General features: G+C 59.1%; 1 protein-coding gene across 2 annotated transcripts; it reads right to left on the bottom strand.

Moving 5' to 3' along the window:
• Window positions 1-55: 55 nt before the first annotated feature.
• Window positions 56-18,924, bottom strand: LOC137361953 (tumor necrosis factor receptor superfamily member 3-like). Of its 2 annotated transcripts, XM_068026542.1 has the most exons (10): window positions 18,532-18,924; window positions 7,306-7,408; window positions 6,957-7,082; window positions 5,163-5,312; window positions 4,356-4,446; window positions 3,930-4,081; window positions 2,312-2,413; window positions 1,992-2,017; window positions 1,247-1,616; window positions 56-1,132 (listed from the first exon to the last, which is right to left on the bottom strand). In XM_068026542.1, the coding sequence occupies exons 1-10, from the start codon at window positions 18,673-18,675 to the stop codon at window positions 783-785; spliced, it is 1,614 nt and encodes a 537-aa protein (XP_067882643.1). In that variant the 5' UTR covers window positions 18,676-18,924; the 3' UTR covers window positions 56-782. The 2 variants fall into 2 exon arrangements, with proteins under 2 accessions (XP_067882643.1, XP_067882645.1); XM_068026544.1 differs by lacking the exon at window positions 5,163-5,312.
• Between the last annotated feature and the right edge of the window lie 224 nt (window positions 18,925-19,148).

Below are 19,148 nucleotides of genomic sequence, written 5' to 3'. Positions count from 1 at the left end.
CTCCCTTCCACTCTCCCTTCCCCAAACCCCCGCATAACAAGTCATTCAGACACTGTTATAAATTAGTTAAAATATATTTACATTCATCAGGCTAGTGTTAAACAGACAGTATTCACAATGATTGAAGTAATGCACGCCCGAGCTGGGCACTGTATTTACAGGGAGCTTTAACAAAAAAACAAGGAGACAATGGACTCGGTTTCCCAGTTTCTCTCTCTCTCTCCCTCCCTTAGCCCCTCGAGCAAGGCCAGGGCCGAGCCAGGTCCCTCTTCCCCTAGGCCGCAGTCAGGCTCCCCTCTCCCCCCAGGCCGAGCCGGTCCCCTTGGCCGCAGTCAGGCTCCCCTCTCCCCACAGGCCGAGCCGGGCCCCTAGGCCGCAGTCAGGCTCCCCCCTCCCCACAGGCCGAGCCGGTCCCCTTGGCCGCAGTCAGGCTCCCCTCTCCCCCCAGGCCGAGCCGGACCCCTCTGCCCCTAGGCCGCAGTCAGGCTTCCCCCCTCCCCACAGGCCGAGCCGGACCCCTCTTCCCCTAGGCCGCAGTCGGACTCCTCTTCCGCCCCCAGGGCCCTCTCCCCGGCCAATAGGATAAACCATATTTACTACTATTGCATCTGCACACCCAGAGTCCCTCAGACCTGGTGGGTCCTGGTAACGGCCACCCCGGCGGCCATTTTGCCGTTGCCAGAGCAACCAGGAGTGCGGGTAATTAGGTCTGCCTCCCCCCACCACGATGTTTCCCCGCGAGGTGTTAGTTCCTGGTGACACAGACGGGTGGGATTCCGCCTTCAGTGACGCCTCGCACTCCAGCCCAGTCGGCTCGGCCAATCGTCCGGGCCATCTGCCGCGTGGCTCTCTCCTCCTTCTTCCTGCTGCGCCGTCACCAGCCTCGGGCCCTCGCGCTTGGAATCCGGCCACGACCCGCGCTCCTGCACCGCCTGGGTGGTGCCCCCAGTCTCCTCCTCAGGCACCCGCCCGCTCTCCTCGGGGACCGACGTCCCGCCCGCTACGCCCCCCGTCCCGTCTTGGCGGCTGGCGCTGCCCTGCGGCTCCTCGCAGGGGGGGGCGGGATGACCGTTGTAGATGTAGAGGGGCCCGTTGACCGTCAGCTTCGACTCGAAGGAGCAGACGTGGCAGCCTGGGAGGGAAGGAAAGAAAGAAAGAAAAAAGAGGCCCAGAATGAGGGAGACGGGCGCAGACGCAAAAGGGGCCCCGCGGAGGATGCGCGGAGGGGCTCCTGCTGGGCTCTTACCTTGTAGGCCCACGAGGCCGTGCGCTCCGTAGACTCCAGCCTGCGCACCGGGCCTAGCCTGCTCCTCGGGCCTGGGCTCCGGGTAAGGATGTTGGCAGGCCTGGCTATGGCACCTCGCCCCGTGCTCCCCGCCCAGGCCCGGTCCGCCGGCGGAGTGGGCGGCTCCCTCGCCTGGCGACGCCCTGGCCTCCTGGTTCACGGGGGACGTCCAGCTCAGGCCCTGGGTGGCTAGCCGGGCCTGGGCCTGGGCAGGCCTGTGAGCCAGCGGGCTGGCCTGCTGGTTTGGCAGAAGAGGCACCTTCGATTCCAGGCTCGTCCGATCGATGTCGTTCATCGTCTGGGATACTAGAGAATGCCGGGCAGAAGCTTGCTGAGAGGGGAAAAAAGATGACATGTCTGTGCTTTCTGTATCTACTTCCCCATCCATCCCTCCTCTTTTTTGAACAAGGGTGTAAGGTTTGCAATTCTCCAGTCCTCTGGAACCACTCCCGACTCGAAGGAAGACTGACAAATTATGGTCAGAGCCTCTACGATTTCCACCCTCACTTCCCTCTTTATCCTTAGCTGCATCTCATCTGGTCCTGGAGTTTTATCCACTTTAAATTCACACACCTCATAACACCCTCTTTACAAATTTTAAACCCCTCTAGTGTCGGATTTACCAAAACAAATGTTGAAAGAGGAGGTAAAGACAGATATACCGCACCTGCTCCCCCATTTCCCCCTCCCTCTCTCCTTCACATACCTGGGTCTCCGTGTTCCCTTTCTGACCTGGAACAGAGAGGGAGAGAGAGTGGGGGAAGAGGATTAGTGACGCAGCGAAAATATCCGGATCGGAGAAATTAAACATCCCGGAAAACACGGTCTCCAGGCCGGCCGCACGCACAAGACGTTGCTGTCCGAGGACGGTCCGTCAGGGCCCAGAGGCCTCGACTCTCCCGTCCTGTCGGCAAACCAGGAGGGGACAAGGATAAACCCTGGCCGGCCTCAGCACACTCCCTGACTGTCCCCGTGAGAGAAGTCTGCGGCTCAGCTCAGCCCACCCACAGTTCATTAACAACTCACCTCCACTCCGTTTAGAGTTTCTGATGCACCAGACCAAAGTGGTCAGCAAGACACAAAAGCACAGGGCCGTGACAACGATCACAACAATCGGCAGATAGACGTCTGCAAAAGAACACAACGGTCAGGGTTAGATACAGAGTAAAGCTCCCTCGACACTGTCCCCCATCAAACACTCCCCAGGACAGGTACAGTACGGGGGGGTTAGATACAGAGTAAAGCTCCCTCTACACTGTCCCCCATCAAACACTCCCCAGGACGGGTACAGTACGGGGGGGTTAGATACAGAGTAAAGCTCCCTCTACACTGTCCCCCATCAAACACTCCCCAGGACAGGTACAGTACGGGGGGGTTAGATACAGAGTAAAGCTCCCTCGACACTGTCCCCATCAAACACTCCCCCGGACAGGTACAGTACGGGGGTTAGATACAGAGTAAAGCTCCCTCTACACTGTCCCCCATCAAACACTCCCCAGGACAGGTACAGTACGGGGGGTTAGATACAGAGTAAAGCTCCCTCTACACTGTCCCCCATCAAACACTCCCCAGGACAGGTACAGTACGGGGGTTAGATACAGAGTAAAGCTCCCTCTACACTGTCCCCATCAAACACTCCCCAGGACAGGTACAGTACGGGGGGGTTAGATACAGAGTAAAGCTCCCTCTACACTGTCCCCATCAAACACTCCCCAGGACAGGTATAGTACGGGGGGTTAGATACAGAGTAAAGCTCCCTCTACACTGTCCCCCATCAAACACTCCCCAGGACAGGTACAGTACGGGGGGTTAGATACAGAGTAAAGCTCCCTCTACACTGTCCCCCATCAAACACTCCCCAGGACAGGTACAGTACGGGGGGTTAGATACAGAGTAAAGCTCCCTCTACACTGTCCCCCATCAAACACTCCCCAGGACAGGCACAGCACGGGAGATCGACCTAGGTTAGCTGGTCCCAGTGAATGAAATATGTGCGTTATTTTGAAATGGGGAGGTACCAACTCTCCCGAATTTGTCGCGAGGGAACATTTTGTGAATTTGTGTTAGCGTTGGGGATCTGTTCGAGTTTGGAACAAGTCACAAACCAGCTTCAAAAAGCAACTCTCAATCCATTCTGGGTTATGTTTGGAAAGGGACCAGAACCTCCAGTTATTTTAGATTTCCTGGGATTGAGGAGAATATCCCTGTGGATTTGTGTCATTGGCTATTCGTTCCAATTTGGACTACGTCTGGGCCTCGAGTTTTGGGGCCTGTGTTTTGTTTTTCATCGACTTGAGTAGTTCCTGCTTCATCCTGTTTAATTATTAACGACTGACCCCAGTTATCCTGGTCCCAAACTGAAATTGGACAGAATCTCCTGGAATGAAATGTGTCAGTCGCTGAGATTTAACCCTTTGGGGCCCTGAGGTTACTTCCAACACGCACAGAGTGCTGAGGGTTCTGTTTTGGGTGTTTTTTTTGAATTTAAACACTGCCAGAAGCTGTGGAAGGATTTGAACCCACGTCTCCAGGACATCAGCCATCGCCTCTGGATTGCTGGCTCGGTGACCCACTTCGCCACCGTCTCCCGCGCTTTGACAAGGCCACCGGTTTGTGGGGGGGGGGGGGCCAAGGTGATACTTGCCGTTTGGCGGAGGGTCCACGCCTTTGGTCGGAGGTTCGGCGAGAATGGTTGAGCTGGGCACAGGTAGGACGGGCACCCACGGTGCTTTGGCACACACGGCGTCTGACGCAGGCGATCCGGGTACCCCCTCCACCAATCGCAGGGCTGTACAGCTGCAGGGGGTGGGGGCAGAGAAAGAAACGGGGAACGGGGCAACGAGGGACGAGAGAGAGGAGGGAAACGGAGAGGTTGGAGAGAGGAAGATCGGAGAGAAAGAGAAAACAAATCAACACTTATTTCAAAAAGGTTTCCAGACAGTCGACAGAAACGGTATACCGAATTTTCAGGTCACGATTAATCGTCCCAGGGGACACGAGAGAGAAAGGTACAGGACGTTCCCCACCCATCGAAGTCCCTCCTTCTAGACCCTGAACACTCTCCGCTTACTTTGTGTGTTTTCTGCATTTCTCCAACGACGGCAGCTTCTGGAAGGTTCCGGAAGGACAGTCCCGGCACATTGTGTCTTCCTGAGCAGACCCTGAAAGAAAGATAGAATGAGAAGTACGGAAGACTGGAATCTAATCGAGGGGTTCAGGGGGTTTATATATAGAATAACAGATACCCGGGAGTGAGTTACAGACTGCAATCTAATCGAGGTGTTCGGGGTGGTTTATATATAGAATAACAGATACCCGGGAGTGAGTTACAGACTGGAATCTAATTGAGGGGTTCGGGTGGTTTATATATAGAATAACAGATACCCGGGAGTGAGTTACAGACTGGAATCTAATCGAGGGGTTCGGGGAGGTTTATATATAGAATAACAGATACCCGGGAGTGAGTTACAGACTGTAATCTAATCGAGGGGTTCGGGGGGGGTTTATATATAGAATAACAGATACCCGGGAGTGTGTTACAGACTGTAATCTAATCGAGGTGTTCGGGGTGGTTTATATATAGAATAACAGATACCCCGGAGTGAGTTACAGACTGGAATCTAATCGAGGGGTTCGGGGTGGTTTATATATAGAATAACAGATACCCCGGAGTGAGTTACAGACTGGAATCTAATCGAGGGGTTCGGGTGGTTTATATATAGAATAACAGATACCCGGGAGTGAGTTACAGACTGGAATCTAATCGAGGTGTTCGGGGTGGTTTATATATAGAATAACAGATACCCGGGAGTGAGTTACAGACTGGAATCTAATTGAGGGGTTCACAGCTGGTGTCTGGGGGTTCGCGGTGAGTTACCTGGCTGAGCCATCTCCTGTCCGGGCGGACACAGGGAATGGGGTTCACACTCGGAGCAGGCCCTCGCCCGGGCACAGTGATACCCACTGGCACACCCACAGGCAGTTTTCTGCGTGGTCGAACAGTTCACGGTCACCACCAGGCCCCTCCCTGTGAAAGCACAAGCCGCACAAAAACAGCTCCAACATCGAGAACATAACCGCGAACTCTGCCTGTGTCCCACCCTCGGCAGCCTTAGCAACAGGGGTACTGTTACACAGGAACAGGAGGAGGCCCATTCAGCCCCTCTCACCCCTGTTACACAGGAACAGGAGGAGGCCCATTCAGCCCCTCTCACCCCTGTTACACAGGAACAGGAGGAGGCCCATTCAGCCCCTCTCACCCCTGTTACACAGGAACAGGAGGAGGCCCATTCAGCCCCTCTCACCCCTGTTACACAGGAACAGGAGGAGGCCCATTCAGCCCCTCTCACACGGGAACAGGAGGAGGCCCATTCAGCCCCTCTCACACGGGAACAGGAGGAGGCCCATTCAGCCCCTCTCGCCCCTGTTACACGGGAACAGGAGGAGGCCCATTCAGCCCCTCTCGCCCCTGTTACACGGGAACAGGAGGAGGCCCATTCAGCCCCTCTCGCCCCTGTTACACGGGAACAGGAGGAGGCCCATTCAGCCCCTCTCGCCCCTGTTACACGGGAACAGGAGGAGGCCCATTCAGCCCCTCTCGCCCCTGTTACACGGGAACAGGAGGAGGCCCATTCAGCCCCTCTCGCCCCTGTTACACGGGACCAGGAGGAGGCCCATTCAGCCCCTCTCGCCCCTGTTACACGGGACCAGGAGGAGGCCCATTCAGCCCCTCTCGCCCCTGTTACACGGGACCAGGAGGAGGCCCATTCAGCCCCCCTCGCCCCTGTTACACGGGACCAGGAGGAGGCCCATTCAGCCCCCCTCGCCCCTGTTACACGGGACCAGGAGGAGGCCCATTCAGCCCCCCTGACCCCTGTTACACGGGAACAGGAGGAGGCCCATTCAGCCCCTCTTACCCCTGTTACACGGGAACAGGAGGAGGCCCATTCAGCCCCTCTCGCCCCTGTTACACGGGAACAGGAGGAGGCCCATTCAGCCCCTCTCGCCCCTGTTACACGGGAACAGGAGGAGGCCCATTCAGCCCCTCTCGCCCCTGTTACACGGGAACAGGAGGAGGCCCATTCAGCCCCTCTCGCCCCTGTTACACGGGAACAGGAGGAGGCCCATTCAGCCCCTCTCGCCCCTGTTACACGGGAACAGGAGGAGGCCCATTCAGCCCCCCTCTCGAGCCTGTTCCACAGGAACAGGAGGAGGCCCATTCAGCCCCTCTCGCCCCTGTTACACAGGAACAGGAGGAAGCCCATTCAGCCCCTCTCACCACTGTTACACAGGAACAGGAGGAGGCCCATTCAGCCCCTCTCACCCCTGTTACACAGGAACAGGAGGAGACCCATTCAGCCCCTCTCGCCCCTGTTACACAGGAACAGGAGGAGGCCCATTCAGCCCCTCTCGCCCCTGTTACACAGGAACAGGAGGAAGCCCATTCAGCCCCTCTCACCACTGTTACACAGGAACAGGAGGAGGCCCATTCAGCCCCTCTCGCCCCTGTTACACAGGAGCAGGAGGAGGCCCATTCAGCCCCCCTCTCGAGCCTGTTCCACAGTTCCAGTAAAACCGTGGTCGATCTGGAGTCTAACTATCTGCTCGCCTCACTGCCCCACGCCCACCGAACATCGACAGGTTGGAAACTGGGCAAAGATACGGAACTTACTGAGATCACAGGACTGGCAAAGGTTGCACTCCCTGACGTAATTCCAAAACTCGGTGAACTCTCCCGGAGGGCATGGCTTACACAAGGTGTCTGTCTGTCTCGTGCATCTCTGCTCAGCGAAGAATCCTGCGTCGAGATCCCGAAAAAAAACAGAGAGACATTTCACACACTCTGTGACAACAGCGAAATAGGACAGTGATCTCAATACGACACAGCCCACGTCCACTCGCCCCCATCACTGACCCTCCCGAAGCCCACACTCCTCGTTCCCCCTCCTTGCCCGGTTTGGAGTCGAACCCCTGCGACCCTCAATTTCAACCCTCCCGACCCCCCCCGATGTGATTCCTACCTGGAGGACACTTGCGGCAGCAGATTCCGAGGGCTTGCACATGGTAATCGTTGGGGTTGCGGCATCCGCTAGCCGGGCGGACGTACGGCCTGGTGCTGGACAGCTGTAAGGGGTGGGGAGGGGAGGTGAGGGGTCAGAGAGCGAAAAGGTCAAGGGTCAGTAACGTTCAGTCAAAAGGCAAAGATAACGAGAGAGCTCCCAACGTCACGGTCAATGCTGCGGCGTTGACACCAGCAGCCGTGTTTCCATCGAAGGAACGGCAATTGGAGGCCATTCAGCCCCTCTCGAACCTGCTCTCCCACTCAATGAGATGAAGGGTCATCTGTACTTTAACTCCATCTCCCCATCATCGATCATTAAAACCCAAAAATCTATCGACCTCCATGTCGAAATTTCCAGTTGACCCTCCACCGCTCCCGAAGCTTTTCACAGGAGGGGGGGGGGGGGGGGAAAGAGAGTTCTACCTGCCCCGCACCCCGGGCGAGGTCCATCCGGAGGGCGGTGCACGAACACAAGGTCTAACCAGAGCTTCAAATGAACTGGAAAAGGAAAGGCCGACTCTGGCGCTATTCCGCCAGCGCTCCATCACCGGTTTTCGTCAAGATAGAGGGAACTCAAGGGGGCCTCGAGTGCGGCCTACTCTGGGGTGACGGAGCCTGGGCCTATCTTGGCCAGTGCGGGCCTGGATATGACCCCACGAGCTCCACAAAAAAAAAAAAAACCACCTTCTCTCCCATTCCTGGGCCAAACCTGGGGAATCAGACAGAAAAACAGGAAGATGTCGGAAATCCCAGCGCCAGAGAGAGGAATGCTAAACAGAGCAGTGTTCCTGCCGTTCCCCGGGCAACGGGACCGCGACACATTCCAGCCTCATTCGCACAAAAGAAAAGGTCCGCATCGTCTCTTATTAAATGTCAATAAACTAAGCCTTCGCACTCGATTAGATTCCAGTCTGTAACTCACTCCCGGGTATCTGTTATTCTATATATAAACCCCCCCCGAGCCCCTCGATTAGATTCCAGTCTGTAACTCACTCCCGGGTATCTGTTATTCTATATATAAACCCCCCCGAACCCCTCGATTAGATTCCAGTCTGTAACTCACTCCCGGGTATCTGTTATTCTATATATAAACCCCCCCCGAACCCCTCGATTGGATTCCAGTCTGTAACTCACTCCCGGGTATCTGTTATTCTATATATAAACCCCCCCGAACCCCTCGATTAGATTCCAGTCTGTAACTCACTCCCGGGTATCTGTTATTCTATATATAAACCCCCCCCGAACCCCTCGATTAGATTCCAGTCTGTAACTCACTCCCGGGTATCTGTTATTCTATATATAAACCCCCGAACCCCTCGATTGGATTCCAGTCTGTAACTCACTCCCGGGTATCTGTTATTCTATATATAAACCACCCCGAACCCCTCGATTAGATTCCAGTCTGTAACTCACTCCCGAGTATCTGTTATTCTATATATAAACCCCCCCGAACCCCTCGATTGGATTCCAGTCTGTAACTCACTCCCGGGTATCTGTTATTCTATATATAAACCCCCCCCGAACCCCTCGATTGGATTCCAGTCTGTAACTCACTCCCGGGTATCTGTTATTCTATATATAAACCCCCCCCGAACCCCTCGATTGGATTCCAGTCTGTAACTCACTCCCGGGTATCTGTTATTCTATATATAAACCACCCCGGACCCCTCGATTAGATTCCAGTCTGTAACTCACTCCCGGGTATCTGTTATTCCATATATAAACCCCCCCGAACCCCTCGATTAGATTCCAGTCTATAACTCACTCCCGGGTATCTGTTATTCTATATATAAACCACCCTGAACCCCTCGATTAGATTCCAGTCTGTAACTCACTCCCGGGTATCTGTTATTCTATATATAAACCCCCCGAACCCCTCGATTAGATTCCAGTCTGTAACTCACTCCCGGGTATCTGTTATTCTATATATAAACCACCCCGAACCCCTCGATTAGATTCCAGCCTGGAACCCAGACCGAGGAGTCTGCGAGTCTCTGAGATGTGAACCTGCCCTGCCTCTTTGCCTCGGCCTACTGCCAGGCTGTTGATTTCCGTCAATTCCTGTTGACAATGAAAAGGGCCGCTGGCTGGTGACCCCACCATGACATCGAGCCTCGTCTCCGCCCTGCTGTTTTCCCGCTCAGGCCTTGTGGGGCCCCCCCGAGCCGAACTTCTGCCAATTTGTATTTATTTTCGAACACAGCAGGAAACCAACCTTCAAAAATCGCACAAAAGCTCGACAGGAAGTGAGATAATCCACACGGCCGCACACGGCCCGATCTGAGTAAGTGGGACAGCGCAGGCTGCAAGTGACCTTGAAAACTCTTGAAACTAGGCCACAAAGCCTGCCTGCGGTCGGTGCGGTTGCTAAGCAGCATTTTCAGAGGCCTACAGATAGTCATCATCTGCAATGACCTACATCCGTACCATTCTGTTATCAAACCTCCGTTCCCACACTCATGCAATAGATTAGGTACAAGAATTAAGTTCCCTCGAGACTGTCCCCCATCAAACACTCCCCAGGACAGGTACAGCACGGGGGTTAGATACAGAGTAAAGCTCCCTCTACACTGTTCCCCATCAAACACTCCCCAGGACAGGTACAGCACGGGGGTTAGATACAGAGTAAAGCTCCCTCTACACTGTCCCCCATCAAACACTCCCCAGGACAGGTACAGCACGGGGGGGTTAGATACAGAGTAAAGCTCCCTCTACACTGTCCCCCATCAAACACTTCCAGGACAGGTACAGCACGGGGGTTAGATACAGAGTAAAGCTCCATCTACACTGTCCCCCATCAAACACTCCCCAGGACAGGTACAGTACGGGGGGTTAGATACAGAGTAAAGCTCCCTCTACACTGTCCCCCATCAAACACTCCCCAGGACAGGTACAGTACGGGGGTTAGATACAGAGTAAAGCTCCATCTACACAGTCCCATTAAAAAAAAAAATGGGGTTGGCTGCTGCCCGATTGGGGCAACTGAGTACCGATTGCAGGTACGAGCCTCAGCGGACAGTGCTGGTGGCAGTTGAAGGTTGCAGAGATGGCGAGAGGGAGAGCAGTTACAACCGAGCAAAGGGAAAGCTCGATCAACGATCCCTTTTACAGTGAAGAAAGACTTTCTTTGGAAACAAGGCTTTGTCTGGAGGTGGGTGCTGAACACCAGTAATTCACTTTGGACTGTTGGGGGAGGAACAAGTGGCCGGAACAACAAGGGGTGGGGCTGCCAATTCAGCAGGAATCTGTGCTGCTGCACAAGGGAAGCACCCTCCCCACCCCAATTGCCCAGCCTGGGTCAGCTGAAGCATGCCCGGCTGAACAGACGGAAGGGGATAGATAGTGCCTGGGCAGCTTCAGCTGACCCAGGTGAAGACGACTCCCCCAACCAGAAGACCAAGTGCAAAGACTGTTTTAAGTGTGCTGTGAGAACCACCTCCAGAAAGCAAGTCATCCCTCACAGCCGGTCTTTCCCTCTCCTCTATTCCCTCAGCCTCTCTCCTAAACCGTTTGTTTTTTTTTTTCAGTACCTCTTGTGAACCTTTCATTTCGTTCGATTTGGAAGCCTACAATTTGGGGTGCGTTTAGCTCTTAGACCCATGGCAAGCCCTTCATCACCGGTGGCGGGGCCCTCTACTACCTGCGCAGCTGCAGCCTCTGTGGCTGCCCACGTGGCCCCGTCACCCTTTAAATTGTTGACATGCAGCCATGGGGTGAAGAGCTATCCCCACCCCAACATGTCTGTTGAGGCCTGCGTAAAGGCAATGGCCGAGGTTGTCGGCCCCGTGGCCATTGTTGCGGCCTCAAAGATGTATGGGAAGGCTGTGTTCTTTTTGAGGACCGAGCGGGCGGTGTCCCTGGCCCTGAGTAAGGGGCTCGCTGTGGGGGGGGGGACCTTCCTGCCGGTGGACCCTCTGGGGGCCACTGTGCAGTGGATAATGCTGTCAAACGCCCCGCCCTTCATTCCCAGTGAGCTCCTCCTCCCCCACCTGCACCATCTGAGGGGGAGTGGAGGGTCAGGGATCACTTCCACTCCCTCCTCACAGTGAGCTGTTGGTGACGGGTTTTAAGTACCTTTGACATGAAGATAACCATAGCCAGCCTCAACATCAACGGCAGCAGGGGGTCTCACCGCAGATTTCACAATCTCTCAGTCCTCAGGGAAGGGAGATAAGGGGTGAGCTTCCTGCAGGAAACCCACACCGTTCCGGGAGACGAAGCCACCTGGCTCCTGGAGTGGCCGGGTGGGGTCTACATGAGTCACCTCACCCCTATTTCTAGTGGGGTGGCTATCTTGCTGGCCCCGACTTTTCAGCCGGAGATCTTGGGGGTCAAGGAGCTAGTGCCGGGCCGCTTGCTCCACCTCGCCGTTCGCCTGGGTAGCGTGCCGCTCCACTTTGTGAACGTGTACGCGCCCAGGCCCGGCGCGTTGCAAGCGCGCTTCTTTGAAGAAGTGTCCGCTCTCTTGAGCTCCATCGATAGCGGCGAGTGCATCATCCTCGGGGGGGATTTTAACTGCACCCTCGAGGTGGGGGATCGCTCCGGTCCCCAGCGCGGCCAAGCGTCGGTGGAGAGGTTGAGGGGACTGATCAGCTCCCTTAACTTGGTGGACGTCTGGCGGAATCTCCATCCCGACTCCAGCGCCTTCACGTGGAGGTCTGGAGGAGGAGGAGGGTCGCGAATCGACCGCCTCTACTTTTCGCAGGCGTACGCCTCCCGCGTCTCGGCGGCCTCCACGCGGCTGGTGCCGTGCTCGGACGGGTTTGGCTCTGCGTGGGCCGGCCATGCGGGTCGTCCTCTCGGCTTACGCCGACGACGTGCTCCTCGCGGTCACAGATCCCGTTGACTTGCGGAGGATGCGCGACTGCCAGCAGACCTTTTCTGCCGCGTCCTCCGCGAGGATCAATTGGGAGAAATGTTCCGGACTCCTGGTTGGTCAGTGGCGGGTGGACTCCCTGCCGGAGGAGATGACACCTTTTGCGTGGAGCACCACGCACCTCCTCTATCTGGGAGTCCACCTTAGCCCCGCTGAGGCAGCCTGGCCGGCAAACTGGCAGGAGTTGGAGGCGAAAGTCACCGCTCGGCTGGGGCGCTGGACAGGACTGCTCCGAGTGCTTTCCTGCAGGGGCCGAGCGCTGGTCACAAACCAACTGGTGGCCTTCATGTTGTGGTACCGGTTGGTCACTTTGGCCCCGTCCCCTGTATTTGCCACCAAGATCCAGAAGAAACTCATCGATTTCCTCTGGGGCAAGAGGAAACACTGGGTCTCTGCCGCAGTCCTGAGACTGAGGAGGGCGGCCAGTCGCTGGTGTGCGTCCGCACCCAGGCTGCGACTCTCCGCCTTCGGACCCTGCAGAGATACCTGCACGTCGAGCGTCCTCCCAGATGGTGTGCGCTGGCGACGTATTTTTTCCGCCAGTGTCACTGCCTTCAAGACGACACGCAGCTCCCGGTGGAGTCCGTTAGCCGCGCCTCTCTGAGGGAGTTGCCTGTCTTTTAGCGGGATCTATTCCGAGTCTGGAACATGGTCGCCTACAGTCAGGGCGCTCCCCCGCCGGCGGAGGAGAGCGCCTCGGCTGTCCGGGCGGCCGGCTCCGGGGACGGTCCGACGGGCGGAGGAGTAGCCGAAACCCCCGGTACGCCCCTCACTGCGGGTGGCGAGGGGGCTCGGGAGAGCGGCGCGGAGGGGTTTGCTGTACGGGCTGCTCCTGCACACTCTCCACTTCCTCGTCAGACGGCTGGACACGCCCGTCCCTCGGTCCTTTCACACACTCCTGAAAATCTCCCTCTTTGACCGATATTTCAGCTACCTGTCCAAAAATCCCACCTCACGTGGGTCGGCCTTGGTTTGGTAAACTTCCTGTGAATCTCACTGGAATGTTTTATGATTTAAATAGATCACTAAACGACAGCTCTTTCGTGAATTGTCTTTTTGTTGGGTGTTTCAGAAACCAGCCAAATGTGCCAACATTCCTGAGTTGCACAATAACAGTCGGAGAGAGAGCCAATAGGAACTGAACTCAGTGCCAGGTTAAAGACAAAACATGCATAACAAAGCAGACCGCTTGACGGGCACCCCCTCCACAAACATTCACTCCCTCCACCACCGACACACAGTGGCAGCAGTGTGTACCATCTACAAGATGCACTGCAGCAACGCACCGAGGCTCCTGAAACAGCGCCGCCCAAACCCGCGACCTCTACCACCTAGAAGGACAAGGGCAGCAGACGCGATGGGAACACCTCCACGAACAAGTACCCGGCCGAGTCACACACCATCCGGACTCGGAACTATATCGGCCGTTCCTTCACTGTCGCTGGGTCAAAATCCTGGAACTCCCTCCCTGACAGCACTGTGGGGTGTACCTACCCCCACACGGACTGCAGTGGTTCAAGAAGGCAGCTCCCCACCAACTTCTCAAGGGGCAGTTAGGGATGGGTAATAAATGCTGGCCTAGGCCAGTGACACCCACATCTCACGAATACAATAAAAGACAACCCTCTTTCTCAGTCCCTCGAAAGCAGTGTCGCCCATCTCTCTGTCCCCATCCACACACTCCATCTCTCTCTCTCTCTCTCTCTCTCTGTCCCCATCCACTATCATCTCTCTCTCTCTCTCTCTCTGTCCCCATCCACACACTCCATCTCTCTCTCTCTCTCTCTCTCTCTCTGTCCCCATCCACTATCATCTCTCTCTCTCTCTCTCTCTCTGTCCCCATCCACACACTCCATCTCTCTCTCTCTCTGTCTGTCCCCATCCACACACTCCATCTCTCTCTCTCTCCATCCACACACTTCATCTCTCTCTCTCTCTCTCTCTGTCCCATCCACTCACTTCATCTCTCTCTCTCTCTCTCTCTCTCTCTCTCTGTCCCCCATCCACTCACTTCATCTCTCTCTCTCTCTCTCTCTCTGTCCCCCATCCACTCACTTCATCTCTCTCTCTCTCTCTCTGTCCCCCATCCACACACATCATCTCTCTCTCTCTCTCTCTCTGTCTGTCCCCCATCCACTCACTTCATCTCTCTCTCTGTGTCCCCATTCACTCACATCATCTCTCTCTCTCTCTCTCTGTCTGTCCCCCATGCACTCACTTCATCGCTCTGTCCCTCTCTCTCTCTCTCTCTGTCCCCATTCACTCCATCACTCTCTCTCTCTCTGTCTGTCCCCATCCACACACACTCCACCACTCTCTCTCTCTCTCTCTCTCTGTCCCCATCCACTATCATCTCTCTCTCTCTCTCTCTGTCTGTCCCCATCCACACACTTCATCTCTCCCTCCTTCCCTTCCCTCCCCAGACCCCCTCCCCAGACTCCCCCCGTCCCTCGCCCTCCCTCACCCCTCCCCAGACTCCCTCACCCCCCCTCCCCAGACCCCCTCCACCCCCCTCTCCCTCCCTCACCCCCTCCCCAGACCCCCTCGCCCTCCCCAGACCCCCTCGCCCTCCCTCCCTCACTCACCTCCCTCCCCAGACCCCCTCGCCCTCCCTCCTTCCTTCCGTCCCTCCCCAGACCCCCTCGCCCTCCCTCCTTCCTTCCCTCCCTCCCCAGACCCCCTCGCCCTCCCTCCTTCCTTCCCTCGCTCCAGACCCCCTCGCCCTCCCTCCTTCCTTCCCTCGCTCGCCAGACCCCCTCACCCTCCCTCCTTCCCTCCTTCCCTCCCCCCTACCAGACCCCCTCACCCTCCCTCCTTCCTTCCTTCCCTCCCTCCCCAAACCCCCTCGCCCTCCCTCCTTCCCTCCCTCCCCAAACCCCCTCGCCCTCCCTCCTTCCTTCCCTCCCTCCCCAGACCCCCTCGCACTCCCTCCTTCCTTCCCTCCCTCCTTCCTTTCCTCCCTCCCCAGACCCCCTCGCCCTCCCTCCTTCCCTCCCCAGACCCCCTCGCCCTCCCTCCTTCCCTCCCCAGACCCCTCCCTCCTTCCCTCCCCAGACCCCTCCCTCCTTCCCTCCCCAGACCCCCTCGCCCTCCCTCCTTCCCCAGACCCCCTCCCTCCTTCCCTCCTTCCATCCCCCCCCTCCCTCGCCAGACCCCCTCGCCCTCCCTCCTTCCCAGACCCCCTCACCCTCCCTCCTTCCCAGACCCCCTCGCCCTCCCTCCTTCCCTCTCCCTCCCCTTCCCCAGACCCCCTCGCCCTCCTTCCTTCCTTCCCTCCCCAGACCCCCTCGCCCTCCCTCCTTCCCTCCCCCCCTCCCCAGACCCCCACGCCCTCCCTCCTTCCCTCCCCCCCTCCCCAGACCCCCTCGCCCTCCCTCCTTCCCTCCCCAGACCCCCTCGCCCTCCGTCCTTCCCTCCCCAGACCCCCTCGCCCTCCCTCCTTCCCTCCCCAGACCCCCTCGCCCTCCCTCCTTCCCTCCCCAGACCCCCTCGCCCTCCCTCCTTCCCTCCCCAGACCCCCTCGCCCTCCCTCCTTCCCTCCATCTCCCCAAACCCCCTCGCCCTCCCTCCTTCCCCTCCCCAGACCCCCTCGCCTTCCCTCCTTCCCTCCCCCAGACCCCCTCGCCTTCCCTCCTTCCCTCCCCCAGACCCCCTCGCCTTCCCTCCTTCCTCCCCCAGACCCCCTCGCCTTCCCTCCTTCCCTCCCCCAGACCCCCTCGCCTTCCCTCCTTCCCTCCCCCAGACCCCCTCGCCTTCCCTCCTTCCCTCCCCCAGACCCCCTCGCCTTCCCTCCTTCCCTCCCCAGACCCCCTCGCCTTCCCTCCTTCCCTCCCCCAGACCCCCTCGCCTTCCTCCTTCCCTCCCCCAGACCCCCTCGCCTTCCCTCCTTCCCTCCCCCAGACCCCCTCGCCTTCCCTCCTTCCCTCCCCCAGACCCCCTCGCCTTCCCTCCTTCCCTCCCCCAGACCCCCTCGCCTTCCCTCCTTCCCTCCCCCAGACCCCCTCGCCTTCCCTCCTTCCCTCCCCCAGACCCCCTCGCCTTCCCTCCTTCCCTCCCCCAGACCCCCTCGCCTTCCCTCCTTCCCTCCCCCAGACCCCCTCGCCTTCCCTCCTTCCTCCCCCAGACCCCCTCGCCTTCCCTCCTTCCCTCCCCAGACCCCCTCGCCCTCCCTCCTTCCCTCCCCCCCTCCTTCCTCCCTAGACCCCCTCGCCCTCCCTCCTTCCCTCCCCAGACCCCCTCGCCCTCCCTCCTTCCCTCCCCAGACCCCCTCGCCCTCCCTCCTTCCCTCCCTCCCTCCCCAGACCCCCTCGCCCTCCCTCCTTCCCTCCCTCCCTCCCTCCCCAGACCCCCTCGCCTTCCCTCCCTCCTTCCCTCCCTCCCCAGACCCCCTCGCCTTCCCTCCCTCCTTCCCTCCCTCCCCAGACCCCCTCGCCTTCCCTCCCTCCTTCCCTCCCTCCCCAGACCCCCTCGCCTTCCCTCCCTCCTTCCCTCCCTCCCCAGACCCCCTCGCCTTCCCTCCTCCTTCCCTCCCTCCCCAGACCCCCTCGCCTTCCCTCCCTCCTTCCCTCCCTCCCCAGACCCCCTCGCCTTCCCTCCCTCCTTCCCTCCCTCCCCAGACCCCCTCGCCTTCCCTCCCTCCTTCCCTCCCTCCCCAGACCCCCTCGCCTTCCCTCCCTCCCCAGACCCCCTCGCCTTCCCTCCCTCCTTCCCTCCCTCCCCAGACCCCCTCGCCTTCCCTCCCTCCTTCCCTCCCTCCCCAGACCCCCTCGCCTTCCCTCCCTCCTTCCCTCCCTCCCCAGACCCCCTCGCCTTCCCTCCCTCCTTCCCTCCCTCCCCAGACCCCCTCGCCTTCCCTCCCTCCTTCCCTCCCTCCCCAGACCCCTCGCCTTCCCTCCCTCCTTCCCTCCCTCCCCAGACCCCCTCGCCTTCCCTCCCTCCTTCCCTCCCTCCCCAGACCCCCTCGCCTTCCCTCCCTCCTTCCCTCCCTCCCCAGACCCCCTCGCCTTCCCTCCCTCCTTCCCTCCCTCCCCAGACCCCCTCGCCTTCCCTCCCTCCTTCCCTCCCTCCCCAGACCCCCTCGCCTTCCCTCCCTCCTTCCCTCCCTCCCCAGACCCCCTCGCCTTCCCTCCCTCCTTCCCTCCCTCCCCAGACCCCCTCGCCTTCCCTCCCTCCTTCCCTCCCTCCCCAGACCCCCTCGCCTTCCCTCCCTCCTTCCCTCCCTCCCCAGACCCCCTCGCCTTCCCTCCCTCCTTCCCTCCCTCCCCAGACCCCCTCGCCTTCCCTCCCTCCTTCCCTCCCTCCCCAGACCCCCTCGCCTTCCCTCCCTCCTTCCCTCCCTCCCCAGACCCCCTCGCCTTCCCTCCCTCCTTCCCTCCCTCCCCAGACCCCCTCGCCTTCCCTCCCTCCTTCCCTCCCTCCCCAGACCCCCTCGCCTTCCCTCCCTCCTTCCCTCCCTCCCCAGACCCCCTCGCCTTCCCTCCCTCCTTCCCTCCCTCCCCAGACCCCCTCGCCTTCCCTCCCTCCTTCCCTCCCTCCCCAGACCCCCTCGCCTTCCCTCCCTCCTTCCCTCCCTCCCCAGACCCCCTCGCCTTCCCTCCCTCCTTCCCTCCCTCCCCAGACCCCCTCGCCTTCCCTCCCTCCTTCCCTCCTTCCCCAGACCCCCTCGCCTTCCCTCCCTCCTTCCCTCCCTCCCCAGACCCCCTCGCCTTCCCTCCCTCCTTCCCTCCCTCCCCAGACCCCCTCACCTTCCCTCCCTCCTTCCATCCCAGACCCCCTCGCCTTCCCTCCCTCCTTCCATCCCCAGACCCCCTCGCCTTCCCTCCCTCCTTCCATCCCCAGACCCCCTCGCCTTCCCTCCCTCCTTCCATCCCCAGACCCCCTTGCCTTCCCTCCCTCCTTCCATCCCCAGACCCCCTTGCCTTCCCTCCCTCCTTCCATCCCCAGACCCCCTCGCCTTCCCTCCCTCCTTCCCTCCCCAGACCCCCTCGCCCTCCCTCCTTCCTTCCTTTCCCCCTCGCCTTCCCTCCCTCCTTCCCTCCCCAGACCCCCTCGCCTTCCCTCCCTCCTTCCCTCCCCAGACCCCCTCGCCCTCCCTCCCTCCCCAGACCCCCTCGCCCTCCCTCCCTCCTTCCCTCCCCAGACCCCCTCGCCCTCCCTCCCTCCCCAGACCCCCTCGCCCTCCCTCCCTCCCCAGACCCCCTCGCCCTCCCTCCCCAGACCCCCTCGCCCTCCCTCCTTCCTTCCTTTCCCCCTCGCCCTCCCTCCTTCCCTCCGCAGACCCCCTACATTGACGGGAGGGTGAACACTCACGGGGAGGCAGAGATGCGAGACCAGGGCGAAGAGGAAAAGTCTTTCGTTGAGGGCCCTCATTTTGCGGCGCGGTCCTTGCGCAATTTTCTGCGTTGCGTTGGTCCGGAGGAAACTGGAGGGTTGTCGAACGAAAAGCAGAGACATTTCCTCAAGAGTGTACAGAAAGAGAGGGGGGGAGGGAGATTCAGAGAGCCCAGGAGAGGGGGGCAAACGGCTGGAAGAGCCCAGGCAGTCGGGCTGAGCCCCCTACCCCCATCTCCTACCCCCTTGCCGGAGGTACTGGGAGGGCAAGAGGAGGAAGAGGGAATTGAGGGACAGAGTTTGACAGCAATCACTGCGCTCCCGGAACCCTCACAATTTCCAAATCTCCGCCGGCGGCGTCATTGAAATTAACCAGAAATCACATGGGGCACCGGTGGGTGGAGCCAGGACAACCAATCAGCTCGCAGGGCCATGCACAGGAGGATCCCAACTCAACAGCTCCCACCGAAACCCCTCCTCACTCAATATTCTACTCCCTACTCAACAGCTCCCTCCGAAACACCCTCCTCACTCAATATTCTACTCCCTACTCAACAGCTCCCTCCGACACCCCTTCCTCACTCAACAGCTCCCTC

Source organism: Heterodontus francisci, unplaced genomic scaffold, assembly GCF_036365525.1.
Source record: "Heterodontus francisci isolate sHetFra1 unplaced genomic scaffold, sHetFra1.hap1 HAP1_SCAFFOLD_323, whole genome shotgun sequence".
NCBI classification, from domain to species: domain Eukaryota; kingdom Metazoa; phylum Chordata; class Chondrichthyes; order Heterodontiformes; family Heterodontidae; genus Heterodontus; species Heterodontus francisci.
This window is presented reverse-complemented; position numbering and strand designations above follow the sequence as displayed.